This window comes from Loxodonta africana, chromosome 2 (assembly GCF_030014295.1).
Source record: "Loxodonta africana isolate mLoxAfr1 chromosome 2, mLoxAfr1.hap2, whole genome shotgun sequence".
Lineage (NCBI taxonomy): Eukaryota > Metazoa > Chordata > Mammalia > Proboscidea > Elephantidae > Loxodonta > Loxodonta africana.
The window spans coordinates 49,643,565-49,666,237 of NC_087343.1; the positions used below are offsets into that span (position 1 = coordinate 49,643,565).

General features: G+C 40.6%; 1 protein-coding gene across 5 annotated transcripts in view; it reads right to left on the reverse strand.

Moving 5' to 3' along the window:
* The window catches only part of HMGCS1 (3-hydroxy-3-methylglutaryl-CoA synthase 1), a 29,662-nt gene extending 9,038 nt beyond the window's left edge, over positions 1-20,624 (reverse strand). Inside the window, exons 1-5 of one of the 5 annotated variants that reach the window (XM_064271733.1) lie at positions 20,483-20,624; positions 14,733-14,785; positions 12,664-13,085; positions 493-950; positions 28-153 (exon numbers count right to left, since the gene is read on the reverse strand). In XM_064271733.1, coding sequence (XP_064127803.1) covers positions 28-153; positions 493-940 — 574 coding nt within the window. In that variant the 5' untranslated portion in view covers positions 941-950; positions 12,664-13,085; positions 14,733-14,785; positions 20,483-20,624. Of the gene's footprint in view, positions 1-27; positions 154-492; positions 951-12,663; positions 13,086-14,732; positions 14,786-17,245; positions 17,269-19,676 lie in introns of those variants that run through there. The other 4 variants (XM_010588123.3, XM_010588124.3, XM_010588126.3 and 1 more) reach the window with 4 other exon arrangements.
* Positions 20,625-22,673: the final 2,049 nt, after the last annotated feature.

Consider the following 22,673-nt stretch of genomic DNA (forward strand, 5'->3'; position numbering starts at 1 on the left):
TAAATAATAACTTTCCCAGGTGCTCACCTCGCTCAAAAATTAAAGGAGCATTTGGGCCAATTAGCAGAGCAACAGCTCCAGCTCCTCCTGTTGGTCTGGCATTCCCCGTCGCATACACAGCAATATCTCCAGTAACCACCAGGGCGTACCGTCCTGTAAGATATGTGTTGTTAGCCCACACACAAGACGATGATTAACACTATAGATATCATACGGCTAAACTGAAGTCTGTTATATTTTTTCCAGAATATCCTTTCCCAATCTTGGTAAAGAAGGAAAATGTTCCAACTAAATTTTGAATTGATCATTTTGTCCAAGGAATAAAGATAACCAATTCGTAATTCAGAGAAGGTGACAATCATAGCTATCTTTCTGAATATATTCAAACAACCATAACTGGTAAGGGTCTGTATGTGGCATTAATTAAAAGGTAATTTGGGCCTATTCATCCTCTAGGAGAGGTTTCTTTTGGAACAGAGGCATGTAACATACCATCCCAGGAGCTGGACTCGATCCAGTTAACAGCATTAAAGACAGCAGCTGTGCCTCCATAGCATGCATTAGTTGTATCTATTCCTTCTATATCTGTGTTCCCAGACTCCTCAAATAGCTGCATCAAATTAGTCTTCACTGACTTTGATTTGTCGATGATTGTCTCTGTTCCAACTTCCAATCGTCCAATGCAATCATAGGACAGGTTATTTCTGGCCATAAGATTCTGAACCACAGTTAAGCAAAGAGAGTTGATGTCTTCTCTGTCTGTGCAGAAGCCCATCTTGGCCTGGCCCAAGCCAATGGTATACTTCCCAGCATCTACACCATCATATTTTTCTAACTCTGCTTGATCAACATATTGAGAAGGAAAATAGATCTCAAGGGCAACAATTCCCACATCTTTTGGCCAGCAGGCTTCCGCATTCAAAGGAAGTGACCCAGGCATGCTAAGAGAGCTTTAAAAAAACAAAAACAAAAACAAAACACATTGTTTTAGGTTGTAAGTTACTGATTTTCAAGTTAACAAATCGAGAAATAGACAATAAGAATTCAGCTATTATGAAATAGTTTAAAGTTTAATATATTTTAATTAGGGCAGTAAATTCAAATATATAGAAGTAGCAATTACAGTATGAATGAAACACTATCATTCATACTACAATTAGAAACCTTTACAGGCTTTCACTTTATTCAAAATAAATTTTTAGATTTAAAACATGATTATTAGATATAAACAAAATTCAGATGAGATTCTTCTATGTTGTAAAGAAGTATAAGAAAATACAGTAACTTAAATATATGGCTGACAAATCAGAATTCAATTACATGATCTATTTTCTGGCCTCTTAAAAAACCTTAATGATTCGTTCATCATAAATGCATTGATTATTCACAGCTATTGACTTTATAAAGTTGTGAGATCGAACAATATTGCATACTTTATTGATCTAAAGAATCCTAACAAGTAGAAAACCATAACACAGAAGTCCATCAAGCCAACCTGTACAAGGCCCCTGCTGTTCTAATCCTATTTTTTCGGAGAATCCCCAACAAAGAACCCAAATGATTAAAACGTTAAGCAAAGAGAAGCTCCAGGACCCATCACAGGGTCAGCTGCCAATACTCTATGCTTTGTATAGCTGGAGTGTTATCTTCTGAACAAAAAAACCCCCAAAATCTAATAAATTGAAAACCAATGATTCACATGTTATATGTAGCAACTCTTAGATAACACCTCTTAAAACCTTTTTTAAAAAAAAAAAGTCACTAAAGGTTAGACTATCATCACACTGTGGAGAGACTTTTAGTTTTACTTCTGGATTTACTTACCAAGAGTAACGAAAATGTGCTATTCACTCAGGACTGCTGTCATATGTCCATAGACAGATCACTTAACCTCTCAGAGCCATCCTGGTGGCACAGTGGTTAAAAGCCTGGCTACTAAACAAAAAGATGGCAGTTCGAGTCCACCTGCCACTCCTTAGAAACCCTATGGGGCAGTTCTACTCTGTCCTATAGGGTCGCTATGAGTCAGAATCTACTCAATAGCACTGGGGTTTATCAGAAAAATAGAAATTACTCTAGTTATTTCAAATAGGGAGATTGAAAACAGGGAAATGGTTACAAACTTGCTGGCTGGGCTACGGGAGCAAGAGGGAGAAGGTGGTTATAAACTTCCAGGAGCCTCACTCATACTGAAGCTGCTGGAGCTACCAGTACCAGCACCTGTCACTAACCTGGAGCCCACAGACCCACAGGTCAATGCTGCTGCCACTGACAAAAACAAGACACCTATCTTATTCCTAACTTCTAATCTCCCTTTAGTACTTTCTATCTGCAATCTAACCAGAACCCAGCTGGCACAGGAATAAAAAAAAAAAAAAAGTTAATTTTCAGATTCCCAAGAGTGGCACAGAGGCATAGCCCCTTAATTTTAGAGAAAGAATTCTTTCCACACCTAAAATTCTACAACTCAATTTCTTTCTGAGGTACCACATAACTGGACAGTCCTGCTTAGGTGGCAGAATATCAGTTCTTCACTGACCTTAAGGTCTTGGATTATGAGAGATACCTGGGCCAAACTGGTTCACTAAACATCTATAGCATTTGCCAACTCACAACTAATTTGACACCTAAAACTGAAAAGTCAAATCCCGTATTTATGTCATCTGTCCTCTGCCACACTGTAAACTCTGGGATAGTATTAACCAAAACCCGTTGCCGTCAAGTCGATTCTGACTCATAGCAACCCTACAGGACAGGGTAGAACTGCCCCCAGAGTTTCCAAGGAGTGCCTGGTGGATTCTAACTGTTGACCTTTTGGTTAGCAGCCATAGCTCTTAACCACTATGCCACCAGAGTTTCCTGGGATAGTATTAGGCATAACGAAATTACAGACTATTGCCACAGTAATAAGTTTTAATTATTGAAATCTTGAAAGACTATCTTGCAAGACCAACAACTTATTCATCGCAAATACCTTTTTTCAGCAACAAACAGCGACTATACATGTGGACCTTGCCTGATGATGGACTACATGCAAATCAAATCAACTACATCTGTAGAAAGAGAAACTCAGTATTATCGGTCAGAACTGTCTGGGGCCAACTGTGGAGCAGACCATCAATTGCTCATATGCAAGCTCAAGCTGACACTGAAGAAAATTTAAACAAGTTTGTAAGAGCCAAAGTATGATCTTAAGTATATCCTACCTGAATTCAGAGGCCATCTCAAGACTAGATTTGAGCATTGAAGACTAATGACCGAAAATTGGACGAGTTGTGGGATAACATCAAGGATATCATACAAGAAGAAAGCAAAAGGTCATTAAAAAGACAGGAAAGAGAGGAAAGACCAAAATGGATGTCTGAGAGACTCTGAAAGTTGCTCTTGAACGTAGAGTAGCTAAAGCGAATGGAAGAAACGATGAAGTAGTGGCCTGGGAACCACAGTTTTGGGGGACATCTAGGTCAATTGGCATAACATAATTCATAAAGAAAATGTTCTACATTCCACTTTGGTGAGTAGCGTCTGGAGTCTTAAAAGCTTGTTAGTGGCCATCTAAGATACATCTATTGGTCCTACCCCACCTGGTGCAAAGGAGAATGAAGAAAACCAAAGACACAAGGAAAATATTAGCCCATAGGACTAAAGGACCACATGAACCACAGATTTCATTAGCCTGAGACCAGAAGAACTAGATGATGTCTGGCTACCACCAAGGACCACGCTGACAGGCATCACAACAGAGACTCCCACACCAAGCAGGAGAAAAATGTAGAACAGAATTCAAATCCACATAAAATGATCAGACTTATTGGTCTGACAGAGACTGGAGGAACCCCCGAAACCATGGCCCCTGAACACTCCGATATCCAGAACTGAAACCATTCCCAAAGCCCACTTTTCAGACTAAGATTAGACAGGCCTATAAAACAAAAAATAACACCCAGGAGGAACATGCTTCTTAGTTCAATCAAATATACAAGACCAAATGGGCAGCTCCTGTCCAAAAGCAGGATGAAAAGGCAGGGAGGGACAAGAACTGGACGAATGGACACAGGGAACCAAGGGGGAGTGTGCTGTCACATTGCTGGGATTACAACCAATGTCAAAAAACAATATGCACATAAATTTTGAATGAGAAATTAACTTGATCTGTAAATTCTCACCTAAAGTACAATTAAACAGAAATGATGAAGTAAAAGAGCTGAACAGAAGATTTCAAAGGGCAGCTCCATAAGACAAAATATTGTAATGAAAGGTGCAAAGACCTGGAACTAGAAAACCAAAAGGGAAGAAGATGCTTGGGATTTCTCAAGCTGAAAGAACTGAAAAAAAATTCAAGCCGAGTCCCAATATTGAAAAATTCAATATTGGATGATGCAAGAAGCATCAAAAGAAGATGGGAAATGTACAGAGTTACTGTACCAAAAAGAATTGGTCAGTGTTCAACCATTTCAGTAGGCAGCACATGATCAAGAACCAGTAGTACTAAAGGAAGAAGTCCAAACTGCACTGAATGGCAAAAAACAAGGCTCCAGGAATTGACTGAATACCAACTGAGATGTTTCAACAAACGGATGCAGCGCTGGGGGTGCTCAGTTGTTTATGCCAAGAAATTTGGAAGACAGCTTCCAGGCCAACCAATTAGAAGAGATCCGTATTTGTGCCCATTCCAAAGAAAGGTGATCCAACAGAATGCAGAAATTATCGAACAATATCATTAATACTACAATCAAGTAAAATTTTGCTGAAGGCCATTCAAAAACAGTTACAGCAGTACATAGACAGGGAACTGTCAGAAGTTAAAGCCGGATTCACAAGAGGACATGGAACAAGGGACATCACTGCTGATGTCAGATGGATCCTGGCTGAAAACAGTATATACCAGAAAGATATTTGTTGCTGTTGTTGCTAGGTGCCGTCGAGTCAGTTCTGACTCATAGCGACCCTATGCACAACAGAACGAAACACTGCCTGGTCCTGTGCCATCCTTATAATCATTGTTATGCTTGAGCTCATTGTTGCAGCCACTGTGTCAATCCACCTTGTTAAGGGTCTTCCTCTTCTCCGCTGACTCTGTACTCTGTCAAGCATGATGTCCTTCTCCAGGGACTCATCCCTCCTGACAACATGTCCAAAGTATGTAAGATGCAGTCTCACCATCCTTGCTTCTAAGGAGCATTCTGGCCACATTTCTTTCAAGACAGGTTTGTTCGTTCTTTTGGCAGTCCATGGGATATTCAATATTCTTTGCCAACACCACAATTCAAAGGCATCAACTCTTCTTCGGTTTTCCTTATTCATTGTCCAGCTTTCACATGCATATGATGCGATTGAAAATACCATGGCTTGGGTCAGGGTCACCTTAGTCTTCAGGGTGACATCTTTGCTCTTCAACACTTTGAAGAAGTCCTTTGCTGCAGATTTGCCCAATGCAATGCATCTTTTGATTTCTTGACTGCTGCTTCCATGGCTGTTGATTGTGGATCCAAGTAAAATGAAATCCTTGACAACTTCAATCTTTTCTCCATTTATCATGATGTTACTCATTGGTCCAGTTGTGAGGATTTTTGTTTTATGTTGAGGTGTAATCTATACATCAGTAAGTGCTTCAAGTCCTCTTCACTTTCAGCAAGCAAGGTTGTATCATCTGCATAACGCAGGTTGTTAATGCGTCTTCCTCCAATCCTGATGCCCCGTTCTTCTTCATATAGTCCAGCTTCTCGTATTATTTGTTCAGCATACAGATTAAATAGGTATGGTGAAAAAATACAACCCTGACACACACCTTTTCTGACTTTAAACCAATCAGTATCCCCTTGTTCTGTCTCAACAGCTGCCTCTTGATCTATGTAAAGGTTCCTCATGAGCACAATTAAGTGTTCTGGAATTCCCATTCTTCACAGTGTTATCCATAGTTTGTTATGATCCACACAGTCGAATGCCTTTGCATAGTCAATAAAGCACAGGTAAACATCCTTCTGGTATGCTCTGCTTTCAGCCAGGATCCATCTGACATCAGCAATGATATCCCTGGTTCCATGTCCTCTTCTGAAACCGGCCTGAATTTCTGGCAGTTCCGTGTTGATATACTGCTGCAGTCGTTTTTGAATGATCTTCAGCAAAATTTTGCTTGCGTGTGATATTAATGATATTGTTGTATAATTTCCACATTCGGTTAGATCATCTTTCTTGGGAATAGGCATAAATATGGATCTCTTCCAGTCAGTTGGCCAGGAAGCTGTCTTCCATATTTCTTGGCATAGATGAGTGAGCACCTCCAGCGCTGCATCTGTTTCTTGAAACATCTCAATTGATATTCCATCGATTTCTGGAGCCTTGTCTTTCGCCAATGCCTTCAGAGCAGCTTGGACTTCTTCCTTCAGTACCATTGGTTCCTGATCATATGCCACCTCTTGAAATGGTTGAATATCAACTAATTCTTTTTGGTATAATAACTCTGTGTATTCCTTCCGTCTTCTTCTGATGCTCCCTGCATCATTTAATATTTTCCCCATGGAATCCTTCACTATTGTAACTCGAGGCTTGAATTTTTTCTTAAGTTCTTTCAGCTTGAGAAACACCGAGCGCGTTCTTCCCTATTGGTTTTCCATCTCCAGCTCTTTGCACATGTCATTATAGTACTTTACTTCATCTTCTCGAGAGGCCCTTTGAAATCTTCTGTTCAGTTTTTTTACTTCATCAATTCTTCCTTTTGCTTTAGCTGCTTGATGTTCAAGACCAAGTTTCAGAGTCTTCTCTGACATCCATCTTGGTCTTTTCTTTCTTTCCTGTCTTTTCAGTGACTTCTTGCTTTCTTCATGTATGATGTCCTTGATGTCATTCCACAACTTGTCTGGTCTTTGGTCTCTACTGTTAATTACATCAAATCTGCTCTTCAGATGGTCTCTAAATGCAGGTGGGAAATACTCAAGGTCATATTTTGGCTCTCGTGGACTTGCTCTGATTTTCTTCAGTTTCAGCTTGAACTTCTGTATGAGCAAGGGATGGTGTGTTCCACAGTTGGCCCTGGCCTTGTTCTGACTGATGATATTGAGCTTTTCCATCATCTCTTTCCAAAGATGTAGTCAATTTGATTTCTGTGTGTTTCATCTGGCGAGTTCCATGTGTATAGTTGCCATTTATGTTGGTGAATGAAGGTATTTGCAATGAAGAAGTCATTGGTCTTGCAAAACTCTATCATTTGATCTCCAGCATTGTTTCTATCACCAAGGCCATATTTTCCAACTACTGATCCTTCTTCTTTGTTTCCAATTTTCGTATTCCAATCGCCAGTAGTTATCAATGCATCTTGATTGCGTGCTCAATCAATTTCAGACTGTAGCAGCTGATAAAAATCTTCTATTTCTTCATCTTTGGCCCTAGTGGTTGGTGCATAAATTTGAAGGAAGATATTTACCTGTGTTTTATTACTATGCAAAGGCCTCAACTCTGTGGATCATATTCATTGTTCAGCTTTCGCATGCATACAGCAGGTTTGTCCAACGCAGTATGTCGTTTGATTTCATGACTGCTGCTTCCATGGGCATCGATTGTGGACCCAAGCAAAATAAAATCCTTAACTTCAATATTTTCTCCATTTATCACAATGTTGCTCATTGGTCCAGTTGTGAGAATTTTTGTTTTATGTTGAGGTGTAATCTATACTGAAGGCTGTAGTCTTTGTGTTCTGTTTGAAAGACTGGCTCCTCTTGGTCTATACATAGGCTCCACACGAGCATAATTAAGTTTTAAAATTCCCATTTTGTACAATGTTATTAATAATTTATTATGATCCACACAGCTGAATGCCTCTGCATAGCCAATAAAACACAGGTAAACCCCTTTCTGGTATTTTCTGCTTTCAGCCAAGATCTATCTGACATCAGCAACGATATCCCTCATTCCACATCCTCTTATGAACTCAGTTTGATTTTCTGGCAATTCCCTGTCGATGTGCTCTGCAACCATTTTTGAATTATCTTCAGCAAAATTTTACTTGTGTGTGATATTAATAACATCATTCAATAACTTCCACAAGCTGTAAGACCATCTCTCTTTGGAATGGGCACAAATATGGATCTCTTCCAGTCAATTAGGCAGTAAGTTATCTTCCAAATTTCTTGGCATAGATAAGTCAGCACTTCCAGTGCTGCATCCACTAGTTGCTGAAATATCTCAATTGATATTCAGTCAGTTCCTGGAGCCTTGTTCTTTGCCAATGCCTTCAGGGCAGCTTGGACCTCTTCCTTTAGTACCATCAGTTCTTGATCATATGCTACCTCCGGAAATGGTTGAACATCAACCAATTCTACAGTGACTTTGTGTATTCCGTCCATCTTCTTTTGATGCTTCCTGTGTCATTCAGTATTTTGCCCATAGAATCCTTCAATATCGCAGCTCGAGGCCTGAATTTTTCCTTCAATTCTTTCAACTTGAGAAATGTCAAGTGCGCTCTTCCCTTTTGGTTTTCTAAACTCTAGGTCTTTGCATATTTCATTATAATACTTTACTTTGTCTTCCTGAGCCACCCTTTGAAATCTTCTGAGTTGCAATATAAAGTATATTTCTTACAGTAAAAAAGTCTGAAAGCCTCTGTTGTAGTCACTCTGGTGTTCTGCAGAGAATGGATTTGAGAAAGAAAGGCCCAAAGGCAAGGAATATCAATTAGGAAGCTAATACTGCAGTCCCAATAGGACATAGGTTATGAATTGGAGCAGTTACTACAAGAGGGATGAAGAATGAACAGCTTCAAATAATATGTAAGAAGCCAAAAAATTAGCAGAAATTGTGTCTGAATGGACATTAGGGAAAGAAGAAAGAGCTCAGGATAGCTACCAGGTTTCTAGCCTCAACTGTCTTGTGACTTGCCAGGCTCAGATACAGTAAATTAATACAGAAATGCGTCTCACTTTGTTCTACTCTTCCATGCAAACACTGTTTCCTTCTGTCTATTTTTCTGGTAAGAAGTGGAGTTCAACCAAAGTAGCACTCAGAACCACCCCTGAGAAGGTAAAGAGAACATGCTCTGACAAGCTGCCCTTGTTCCTATCACTTTACTCAACACCTACATACATTTTCTCACTTGGGCTTTCCCATCTACCTCCATCCTATATGGGATTTTTATAAGATTGCTTAACTCTGGTTTATGCGACCTACACTAGAAAACCCACACAGTGAATTACACTTAAGTTAATAATCAAGGATAAATGCCAAATATTACCCAATCTTTCCCCATTCTACAACTATTTACTATGCATAACCTTCTCTCTGGAGCCCTGGTGGCATAGAGCTACAACTACTAACCAAAAGGTCAGCTGCTAACCAAAAGGTCAGCAGTTTAGTCTACCAGCTGCTCCTTGGAAACCCTGTGGGGCAGTTCTATTCTGTTCTAGAGGGTCAATATGAGTTGGAATCTTCTCCACAGCAATCGGTTTTGGTTTTAACCTCTCTACTTTCATCAAACTATTCTATTCACTGCCCTCAAAACACTTTTAGAGTTTTCTTTTTTAAGGATCCACCTCTTTCTTCTGCTTATCCAAATTCTTTACAGACTTAGGTCATATAAATCATCTCACCCATGTAACTTTTCCAAACCAATCAACCTGAAAGTGTTCTTACCCTCTTCCAAACTTAAAACATCACTCATTGGACAATTAGTACAACATTTCTTGGCCATCCTTCTAGACTATCAGATTTCATCTATTAGAAGTCATACTTTAAAAATACATTTCTGAAATCAGGAGTCTTCGTCTAATTCGTGTCAACCCTATGACAGTTGATGTGTTAAACTTTCGTATGCTCCATTTCCGCAAGCACAGTATATTGTCTCGGGAAAAGAAAACCGTCAGCGCAGCCAGTGACACAGAGGCATAATATGCTGACCACGCTATCTAATTTTAATCAGGATTTCTAGACTAAAAGCTATGTTTTTGAGAAAAACAATTCTCCTTTTTGGTCAAAACCATATGCTGAGGGAGCTCAACCAAGTGCCCATTTGCACCCCTCAAAATACACATACTCAGGAACAGTGCTGTTGCCAACAAGGCATTTTTACAAGATAGACAAAGAGAAAATACATGTTAGCATCTCGTGACCATGATCTAAGCACCCTGTAAAACTATCTGTAATCACTAACTATTAATAATCAGTAACCAATCAAAGTGTGATTTTCACAATATTCATTGATTTTCTTGTAATTGTCCTCCCTATGGTTTGGTTTCTCTTTATACCCCCTAAGAACACTTGTACAAGGAAACTGCCTCGGGTCTAACTGGTTCCATTTTCAGCGGGCTACGTCGTCCTCCAATACCCTTAATAAATCTGTTTTAACTTGAAACGATATACAACAATATACACTGCTACTACTCAACTCCACAATGGAAAAAAGAATGCCCTCAAAGCAATCTATTTAACTTAATCTACAGTCTATTTAACATAATCTATTTGCCAATTATATCCTCCCAATCCCTAAATAAAGAGCCCTGATAGTGCAATGGTTAAGCACTGGCTCCTAACCCACCATCTCGGTTGGAGCCCACCAGCTGCTCCACAGGGGAGAAGACCTGGCAATCTGCTCCCATAAAGATTTCAGCCTATGAAACCCTATGGGGCAGTTCTACTCTGTCCTATAGGTTTGCTATGAATCAGAATCAACTTGACTGCACACAACAATAACAACCCCCTAAATTAATAACCTTAATCCTATACTCAACACAGGAAAAACAATATCATCACCAACACCCAGGGACAGGACACAAAGGATTATGGCAGGCTTGGAGGAGCAGTGGTAGCACAATGGTTAAAGGGTTCAGCAGCTAACTGAAAGGTTGGAGGTTCAAACCCACCGGCCACTCTCGGGAGAAAGATTTGACAGTCTGCTTCTGTAAAGATTCACAGCCTTGGAAACCCTATGGGGCATTTCTGCCAAGTCTGCCAAGCTATGAGTTGGAATCACCTCGATGGCAGTGGGTTTTTGCTTTTTTCGTATGGCAGGCTCATTCTAGTTAAAGCTGGGGAGGGTATATTCCTGACCCCTTCAACTACAACTCCCTTTCTGTGCCTCAAATAAACTGAAATGGAAGACTACAGACGTGGATCTAAGGCACTTGCAATGCTTGACATCTACCTTCATCAGAAGACTCAACAAAACTCTCCCCATTGATTTTATCATCATCTAAACTCGCTGCCTGATCTGTTACACTGAAGTGTAAATGAAGACATAAGGGGCTGTCAAATATGTTACTAGGCAGATTCTAAATTTATGTAAAAATACAATGAAGTCCTCTAAATAACCCACAAAAAAGAGCTCTACAACTTAAACAACAACAACAAAAAAAGCCCACATACTCACAAGTTAGCTATCCCCACACATCACCCCATAAATCACCACAGCAGATGAAACCACCTTGTCAGTCTTCCCCCACAAGATTACCCTTTAGATTCTTTTTCAATTCCTCACACGGTTTTAAACATGCTAAGGGCAACGTGATTTTCTCTGCCTGGCCCAATGACTTGTAATGGTTTTGGAGATAAAATAGACACGTGTATAACCTTTCTGAAGTTTACAATAGAGTTGTTCACTACTAAATTCAGCAAAGTCTTTTATCAGGTAGCAACACTGGCTAAAAATATTAAATCATCCTTATAATGCTGCACAATTCTCTATAAAAAGCCATAATACAAGGCATCAATTCCAAAATGAATCCAGATTTACCATAGTTGGACTTGCTTTGATCAGATCTTTATATATGGTACTTATGAAATAAGGTATAACTTAATTACTCTGAAACCTCTTAGAGGTTTTGTTTGAGAAAAAAAAAATTTAATATGTTAACTAAAATAACCCAAACCCATCAAATTGAAAATCAATCAATGAATTTGAGTCTTAACTCTGTCCTCATCCATACATTACCACATCTTGATGTGGAACAAAATTTACATTGTCAAACTCCATCATTATTACTCATTCTCTGAGAGTTTTTTTTGATAGCCAAGGTTCTTCCATTATGTTCTTAGGGAAAAGCCATCTAGTTTGAAATATTTCACTGTTGATTAAAATCGAGAGGGAGTGTGATTAAGTAGGGAAGGAGAAGTAAGAAAATACAAGGAAATAACTGCTTCCACGGCATTTCAAAGAACAGAGAAGTGGACATAGCTTTTGGTCTGTGATCTTTGCTTTTAACCATCCTATTAAGTATGTGCTTTGACCTTCTCTTAAATCCTCTCTAAAGTACACCAGATGTGAGTTAAAAAAAAAAAAAAAAGAGAGAGACTAGCTAAAGATCTGAGCTGTTCACATTATGGTGTTAACTCTTTACCCAGCCAGGACAGGGGTATTTTGGTTAATTCACTATTCTAAATATCATAAAAATTTTATAAATAGAATAGAGTTTCTAAAAATCTAACAGTTTAAAAAATTACCTGCATTTTTAAAAATAATTTTTATTGTGCTTTAAGTGAAAGTTTACAAATCAAGTCAGTCTGTCACATATAAGCTTATATACGCCTTACTCCATAATCCCACTTACTCTCCCCCTAATGAGTCAGCCCACTTCCTCCTTCCAGTCTATCCTTTCCTGACAATTTTGTCAGTTTCTAACCCTCTCTATCCTCCCATCTCCCCTCCAGACAGGAGATGCCAACATAGTCTCAAGCGTCCACCTGATACAAGTAGCTCACTCTTAATCCGCATCTCTCTCCAACCCATTATCCAGTCCAATCCATGTCTGATGAGTTGTCTTCGGGCATGGTTCCTGTCCTGGGCCAACAGAAGGTTTGGGGACCATGACCGCCGGGATTCCTCTAGTCTTAGTCAGATCATTAAGTCGGGTCTTTTTATGAGAATTTGGGGTCTGCATCCCACTGTTCTCCTGCTCCCTCAGGGGTTCTCCGTTGTGCTGCTTGTCAGGGCAGTCATCGGTTTTGGCCGGGCATCATGTAGTTCTTCTGGTCTCAGGATGATGTAAGTCTCTAGTTCATGTGGCCCTTTCTGTCTCTTGGGCTTATAGTTATCGTGTGACCTTGGTGTTCTTCATTCTCCCTTGATCCAGGTGGGTTGACTGCATATATTTTTTAATCTTCAACTATGAGTAAGAAGGTATTTCATTATTTTTCAGAGTACTGTGTTAGCAATAAAAAAAGTCTAAGCTCTAAAAAAAAAAAAAGCTCTAGTGAGGAACAAATGATATAACGGAGAGTATATAATAAAAAAAATTTTTTTTTTATCTAATAAAATGTTTTCTTTCAAAATCCATTTTTAAAAATGGGAAGGGAAGGAAGGTACACTTTTACCACACAACTCTGTAAACCTTCCAAAGCTATATTAAAAATTGAGAGGATGCAAGCTTTTCTCCCTAAAGTGATGGCTCACCCCCTCTGGTGGACAGAAAGAAGCTTCACCGCCTATTTCCAGAGTCATCAAATCAAGCTCATGCGGAAGCTCTGAGGGCTTCTTGCCCAGGTGGACCCAAAGGGATCAATATAATTCCCAGAGAATCTTTAAAATCTGTGAATGAACGGTAAGTCAGAAAAAGAAAAAAAGAAAAACAAACAGGGAACTCAGACCAGTCTCCTTATCAGAGCTCTTGGCCTCCACTCTTTCCCCTGGCTTAGGCCAACTGACATCTTTCCAAAATATACATCTGATCTTTGTCAAGATGCTTTTTAAAACCCTTTGAAGATTCTCCTCTTCTATGTATTAGGGTCAGCCTCTTCACATGAGACAAAAGAGCTTCTGGAGAGCAGGAATTGTGCCTTGTTCGTCCTTCTATCCCTGGTACCCAGCCCAGTGGTTGGCATATGGTAGATGCTGAACGTTGAATGAATGAAATGCTACTAGCCTTTTAATCTAAAATCAGTAACAATCACAACAAATCATAAAACTGAGGCACACACACAAAAAATAGAATCATAAGGAGCTCCACGGGAATACTAGAAAGCAATGGCTGCAAAAAAAATTAACCTCTTGGTTCAAACACACTTGCAACTGCTATCCATTCTCACATAATTTTTTTTTTTAACCCTCTCCCACCCTCCCTCCCTCCCCCCTCTTGTAACCACAAAAGAATGTGTTCTTCTCAGTTTATACTATTTCTCAAGATCTTATAATAGTGGTCTTATACAATATTTGACCTTTTGCAACTGACTAATTTCACTCAGCATAATGCCTTCCAGGTTCCTCCATGTTATGAAATGTTTCACAGATTCATCATTGTTCTTTATCGATGTGTAGTATTCCATTCCATTCTCACATAATTTTAAACATTCATCTATAACCCAGATATACATCTTTTGAGACTGCAAATTTAAAAGCACTATTGGCACACATGGCTTAAATCTAAAAAGTGAAACAATTTTTTGCCCCCACCTAAATTGGGAACCTAGCAAAGATTCAAGGCAAACCTGATCCCCAAAAGAAAATGCTTACCTGTTATTGTTTCTGATTAAACAGTTTATGTGTCCACATTTTATTATCTATACTTTTTTCCTTATGAATGAACACTAAGTTTTGGTATTAGTTTTTAGATTTTAAACATTAGCCTAATAAAAGCAAAAGTAGTCTCCTGAAGCACTATGGCATTAACTAATTTTTAAAGATCGGACATAACCCTGAAAAGGGTTTTAAGACTACATGATGCATTAAAATACTTATTTGCTCTAGGATAAAAATTAAATCCCCTCTTCCAGGAGAGAGGAACACTTTTCTTTAGCAGCGTGACAGGATGCCGTACCTGTGTGAGGGATAAAGAACTGCAGTCTCCAGGTCTGTTTCCTCCTTCAGGCACTGGGAATTCAAATAAGAGCTGCTTTTAAAGTTATAAAATCACCACACAAATTCAAATAATATAACTCCAATTCAGAGATAAAAATAAAGCATTTATTTGTCCAATTACATTAAAAAAATAGACCAAAATGACTTTTTCTTAGGGGAAAAAAATGATAGCTAAAAAAACAACTTCCCTTCTCCCCCGGCCCCCCCCCCCCCCATTTTTATTAGCTCTTGTAGCAAGTGGTAGGTTTAGTCCTGGTACTGAAGTAAAATAAGAAACTCATATCACTGGTTCAGGCTTTAAATAAGCATGATGCTGCCAGTGTTGCAGTTTTCTTTATTTATTAAATTTGGGTTTTCAAGAATACTGAGGGAAATCATACTGGCAAAGTTAGCAAATATCTGAAGTGAAAGACCTACACGGTCAAAGAGGCTACTCTCGTCCTAGGAGTTTGTGGCTTTAGAAAGCCAAGGCATCTCTCTGAGTCTCAATTTCCTCATCTATAAAATAGAGCCTGGCTCGTTGTGAAAGATTGTTGTGATGAGAAAATACATGTGAAAAATGCTTCATTATAATGTAAAGCACCAATAACAAAATACGTCTTTCTCGTAAGACCTAGTCATGTTGATTGATTTAATCCTATTCTCTTATTTTTCAACATTGCCACCTTTTCCACTCCTCCCAACCTTTAGAAAATGCCCCCCCCACCACAGTGCTTGTGACAAAAAGATAAGCATTTGACATATCAAGACAAAGCAGCCCTAAGCAGTACCATTTAAATTAAGTGGAAATAAAATGGGAAGGTGAATTTGGAGCATTTTCTCCATTCCATCTGGTTCGATGGACTGTCTGTTACTTGAGACAATAGCTCCTATGTTTTACACATACACCATTTCCTTTGCTCTCTAATTATTAACAAATTTGGCATCCGTTCTTGCCTGATTACAGGAAGCCGTATTTAGATGCCATTTAGTAAAGTTTTACTTCTTTTACATGATTAGATCGTTTAAGAGCTCTTCACAGCCCCAATTCCTTTTACTTTACTAACTTCCCCCCAAAAAGAAATTAAAATTTAAAAATTTTCTAAAGACATGAGTTTTGTAGGAAAAGACAATTACATTCTAAAAATGTCTCCCTTTAATCACAATATTAAATATATAGTTGGAAAATAACTTACTTTTGTACTTTATTACCTGAAACTATGCTTTTGTAATCTGCGTATTATACTTTCTAGGGTCGCTATGAGTCAGAATCAACTCTACCCGTTAAAAAAAAAAACCCATTGCCGTGGAGTCGATTCTGACTCATAGTGACCTTCCGACTCATAGTGACCACATAGGACAGAGTAGAACTGCCCTATACGGTTTCCAAGGAGCGCCCAGTGGATTTGAACTGCCGACCTTTTGGTTAGCAGATGTAGTTCTTAACCACTATACTACCAGGATTTCTGAATCAACTCGACAGCAATGGGTTTTTAATCTTACCACAGTTCTCCCAGGAGGGGAAAACATAAGTCCTTCTCTATGTTGCAACTGTTTAAATAACTAATATTTCTTCTTGAAGCCATGTATGTAAATACATTTGACATTATCTGTGATAAGAAATGAAACCCTGGTGGTGTAGTGGTTAAGTACTACGGCTGCTAACCAAGAGGTCAGCAGTTCGAATCCACAGGCGCTCCCTGGAAACTCCATGGGGCAGTTCTGTCTAACAGGGTCGCTATGAGTCAGAATGTAACAGATGGCAATGGGTAACAGGGGTGATAAGGAAATTTCCCCTAAACTGCCAATATTCCCCTTTTGGTTTGATTATTTAAATTGGAGATGGGGTTAGTGCAAGAGAGAGAGAGAGAACACTAGAGCAAAAAAGAAAGAAGAAAAAAAATTTACAAAGGACTGCTGTGCCACTTAAGGATAACACAATGAAAGTCCATATGATCACTAGTAAAAGAAATTCTTAGGAGAAAAAGAGGCTTGGAGACCAGGAAAGCAAATGGAGGCCGTTAACACCACTTTGGGGGAAGACTCAGAGAGGGATTAGGCTCTTCTGTGACAGGTCTTGTCCTGTTCTCTTCTGCAACTGCTGTTCTCTAATATTCTCACTAAACCAGTACTGCCAAAGCCTCCAACAGATCATCAGCTTATTTCTAACAGAAATCTTTTCAGAGTAATTGAGAGAGGGAAGCAACATGGGTCAGGAAGCATTGCTACCTCTGAGCAGGTTACCAGAAAGCATGTTTGGAGACTCCTGAAACGCAATACAGGCAGGATCAGTTTGGCCAAGATTAAAACTGAATAATGATGAGACTGCCTAGGGTCAATCGGGTCTGTGCAAGGATGCTTTCTCCCTAACTTGTACATCTGGGCTCTTTTGGGGATTAGGGTTCTGAATTCCTCCTTATGGCTTGATTCAAACAAGTAGTCAGAAGTTCATGAAGTACACATTTTGGCAAATGATAAACTATAAGCAATTACCTCCTGGTCTTTTTCACTGTTACAAAAGAGAAATGCAGGATATTGAGAATGAGCTGGCAACCTCTCACCCCTGCAAGCAAGCAAGCAAAAATTGCTATTAAAGCTTGGATCACACCTATGCACTCTGGTCTCATTCTCCACATTCAAAAATGTGGACATCACTGCCTGCCTCCCCCCAGAGTGCCTGGTCTGCCTATCAGAGATTCTACTTATTTCAAGGTCCTGCTCTAAGGAAGGCTTCCTAGATTGACCACACAGAAAGTGAGTTTTCTAATCATTGCCCTGCACTCCTAAAGCGGGTATGTCATTCACACCAAAGTCTTCATATCCTAATGTTTATGGAAAACTAGGTATGAGCTGGTCTTCTTATCTATACTAGATTCCTAGACTCCTCTTGAGAAAGGAGCTGTATTTTGAATATTCTGAAATTCCTTTGGGAGTCCCTGACACAGAAGACCTGCATGAACCCTGCCATTTTTTTGAGGGGCTTAATTTGGAATTATGTTATAAAAACTGGAGGACAAATCTGTTAGACGCAGGTACTTGTAGCAAGCCTCACCATCAAGTTGTTCTTTTCGCTATCACTTTTTGAAATGAGCTACAGCACCAAATAGTGTCCAGGAGTTTAAGGAAATTGGCTCTGTATTGTGGCTGTTCAAGTGGTAGGGTAGAATCATTCTCAAATCCTAAAGTGAAAAATGTAAAGTGTCCAAATGGAATCAGAAGAGAATATTTGTTGGTCTTACAAGCATTGCTATACCCACACACACCTCCACAGCCACAAACCCAGCAAAGATGAAGACTGTGAGCTTTCAAAGACTAGCTTCTTCTCTACTACACTCAGCTGACACTCATCAAATGAGCATGAGCCATGTGCCAAGCACTAGGATGACTGGATTAAGAGTCTAGTCTCAGCACCCTCCCATCAGATTAGGTATCATCTTTCTTGATTTTTTAAATCCATACCACCACCTTTTTAAGAAATAAATATCACACCCTTCTATGAAATTTGGTATTTTCTTAACCCAGTATACAATTAGAAGGCTGAATATTCCTTTCCAAACTAAACTAAGTAATTAGGGATTCTGGTATACAGCCCATCAAGCTCCTTTGTTCACAGCTCCAACCACAGTCCCCTACTTCCAATTCCATTGGATTATGGAAGACCTGACTAGGTTTTAAACAATTCTAAAGGACCCAGGAAATCCAAATTACATCAATATCTGAGGGTTGAGGATTTCCTCTGAGAAAAGTTATATAAAATATAGGTCAAAAATCTCAAAATCAGCCCCATAGTTAAAAGACACAAGATGTAAAAAGCACTCTGGAGAAATATTCAAGAAAACAGACAAAATCAAAAGCAAGGTCCCAAACATAATATCCTTTCAAATCTTCTCATGGAGAACACCTTCTGAGAACTGGGGTTACTGACTAAACTAGAGCTGATCTAGGGGAATAAAGGGCATATTTACATATTTAGGAAAGAGATGGATAAAAGTCAGACATAAAGTCTTTCCCACCTCCCATAAGATATCCATCCCTGCCCTCTTTCTTCTCCACACAAAAATAACTGAAATTAAAGAAAAGTAATCTTTAAACCTTAAATATTTCCTGAAGTCTCCTTAAAATGAAACAATAGTTTAATTACTAAAGAATATCTGCCTTGAGCATTGTGCTTTTTTAAAGAACTATTTATATGGGATCATATTAACAACACCAACTCAAAAGAGTGGATAGGAAGCTCAAGGGGCAGTGAGCTTATGTTAACAGAGGGAGGAACATTTCAGAAAAGGAGGGTGAGAATGGTTGCACAACTTGAAGAATGTAATCAGTGTCACTGAATTGTACACGTAGAAATTATTGAATTGGTGTTTATATTCTGCTGTGTATATTCTCAACAACAAAAATAAAATTTTTTAAAAAAGGATTTGATCAAAGATCACAAACACCTGAGATGTCTCAAGCTGGAAAGAGACATTTGGCACAGATACAGGTTAAGGGTTTTCAATCTGCCTTCCTTTGAATAAACTGTGCAATAAATGTCTAAAACCAATCTCAGAAGGCAAAATCTGTCAACTAGTCAACTAGAAAAGCACTTCCATTCATCTTAATTTGTCATTTATCTCACCATTGTTTTTCAGGATTCATCCCTGAAACAGAGCACATGTTAGTTCTTTAAAGCAGCAGCCAGAGCACAGCATCCTACTGTAGCAGGCTGGCAAGACCATCAACAGGAGGGAGGGGCAGCACAGAAGGGAGCAGTGAAAGCAGCCAGTGATGCCTGAAGGCCAAAGCCACAAGGCAAAGAGGGCCAGCAGAGCCCTCCTCACATCACCAGGTTCCCAAAACCTTCAACAGGGTGTGTCAGAGTAATCCTTTCGCTATCACTGATCGAGGCGGGGAACACGTTTTCAAAGATTCCTGTATATACCTGGCTTTGAAATGTCCTCGACGTAACCCCAAACCTATTGTGTGCGTGAGGACCCTGTGGATCTCACGTCAGGCTGGTTCTGAAGGTTAATTAGCAGGAGGGAGACGCAGGATTTCAGAACACTGGAGGAAACCTATTTTAAAAAAGGCGGGACATAAAAAATAGGGAGGTGGGAAAGTGGGAGGGAGCAATCTGTGAGATTTAAAGCATGCACAGACCGAAGCTGTCAAGCGCCCCAGTACCACCCAGGTCTAAACCACGGTTTTTTTGCACCTGAGAGCAAAGAAGAAAAATGCTGTCGACTTCCATCAACTCTCTATATGTGGCATCGTGAGGACACACCCCCGGCCACATACAAATCCATCTAAGCCTGGTATTTCCAATCCTTCTGCGACCAGGCTAGACCCAGAGATCCGGAAACGCCCCGGCAGCCCAGCTCTTCTTCTCCTGACGGCCCCCCTTCCTAATCCCCTCACGGCAGTCACAGCCACCTCCCTAACTGGCCATGTCACTTCAACACCTGGTCCTCAACGCCCTTTTGCCTTCTTTGCTCCGCGAATCGCCCGTCCACACGAGTGTCCTGGGCCCCTCCTCAGACCCACCACGGTCGGCCCCAGCTCCCTGACAGAGAAGACCTAACGAGCCCCGCTCACGACGCCCGGTCCTCCCAGGTCAGGTCCACACCTCCGCCCTGACCCGGAGCCCAAGCTCCTTCCGGCCTAGTCAAGGACACCGCCTCCGCCGGCCCTCACCCCGTGGGCGGCCGCTCGGCAGACCAGCTCTCCTCCCCCAGGCGGGACACTCACCCAAACGTGACCAGGCAGCAGCTAAGGAGAGGACGCCAGACGCGAAGAGACCGTACGCGAAACCTTCCCCCCACCACCAGCTTTATAGGCGCCGAGCCACCGGACCCCGGCACCGCCGGGAGTCGGTGGGAGGCGGGACAGTAGCGCCAGCAACCAATCGCGCCCGGCAGAGTAACCCGGCAGTGTCCGCCCCCCAGCCGGCCTTCTACCAATCTGAAGGAAAGTAGGGGCGGGGATTAGGTCGGGTTTTCCCTCGTGGCTGGAAGGGCGGGGGAAGAGGCGGGGACAAAGCCTGAAGGCCGAAGTAGTGGGGTGAGAGAGTGACGTGCGGTGGCCCGAGAGCCCGCCTGCCAATGGCAGAGCAGCGAGACACGGCGAGAGCCAACGGCAAGGGAGTGAGAGGTTCTCCCACCAGTTGGAGCTCAGCGAGAGGAGATAGAGGCCAATGGGAACTCCGCGTCCCACTACTGGGGAGAGATGGGTCAAGTGTAGGAGGCAAGTTGGTCCCGGCTTGAGAGTCTGTCAGGTTGCCTAGCAACCAGAGCCCGGCTTCACCTATAAGATTTCTGTAACGTTTGATCTAAATTCAATTTTACTGTTTGCTAATTTTCACAGTAGCCAAGTAGCACTTGTATTACAGGTTGGAACAGAATACTTTCCTTGGAATTTTTAAATATTGTAAAAAGCCAATATTCAAAATTGTCTTGACTTTTTAAAAGACTGCTATTGGGGCACTTTTCCTGAACTAAACCACCAAACCTGAAACAAGATAGTTTGGGGTTAAATTATCAGGGTGTGGGGGCCTTGCCTGAGCAGGGAGGGAAGTTGATCCCAAATTGAAGGGTTTTTGCTAAGTTACTTTCTCTGAGGGAAAGGACTCCATCTGACCGGTTCCCCACTATATCTTCCTCTTGATTAACATTGACTTAGAAAATAATATTGGAATTATTATTCCTTGCCCTTGAGCACAGAGAATGTGACCCGGCTGGAGCTGGGCTCACAGGGACTCACAAGGACACATCAATTGGGCCCTGAGGTATAAAGACAATAGCTAGAATAATCTTGGAAAATATTTTTTAGGGAACCTTTCACGTAAGCCAATCAACCAGAACATAAAAGACTTTCCACTCTTATCTTTTTCTATTAGCATTTGATGAACAGAAAATTTGTTGGGCCAATGAAGACCCTCCTATCATTACTGACACTTGTACCAATGATGTTAAGAAAGACAATTTAAAATGTAGGATCACAGTTTCTAGTCAATCTGTGAAAAGGTGAAGCTTTCAATGCTTTTGCCCATTTGTAATGTTAATGTGTATTGATGACTCTGTAAAGTTCTTTGGACTCGGGCAGAGATGGCTGTGGCAACATGCTTGTCCATTTTCCCATTCTTGCCTATTCTGTAATATTCCTTGGACTCAGGCAGGCAGGCTCTGGCAGTAGGTTGTCCGTTTCCTACTTTTGCCTTTTTGAATATATGCCAAATAAAACTTTCTCTTTGCTTTCCTAACCTTTGTGATGTTTTTACTTTACAACATTATGTAGCTGTAAGTTAAACGTCCTTGAAAGAAAGGGATTGAGCAATTCTCAGCATAGTGAATCCATAGGATGTTGTTGTCGTTGTTCCGTGCCGTTGAGTTGGTTCTGACACATAGCGACCCTATGCACAACAGAGCAAAACACTGCCCAGTCCTGAGCCATCCTTACAATCATTGTTATGCTTGAACTCATTGTTGCAGCCACTGTGTCCATCTACCTCATTGAGGGTCTTCCTTTTTTCCGCTGACCCTGTACTCTGCCAAGCATGATGTCCTTCTCCAGGGACTGATCCCTCCTGACGACATGTCCAAAGTATGTAAGACGCAGTCTCGCCATCCTTGCCTCTAAGGAGCATTCTGGCTGCTCTTCTTCCAAGACAGATTTGTTCGTTCTTTTGGCAGTCCATGGGATATTCAATATTCTTTGCCAACACCACAATTCAAAGGCATCAATTCTTCTTCGGTCTTCCTTATTCATTGTCCAGCTTTCATATGCATATGATGCAATTGAAAATACCATGGCTTGGGTCAGGCGCACCTGAGTCTTCAAGGTGACATCTTTGCTCTTCAACACTTTGAAGAGGCCCTTTGCAGCAGATTTACCCAATGCAACGCGCCTTTTGATTTCTTGACTGCTGCTTCCATGGCTGTTG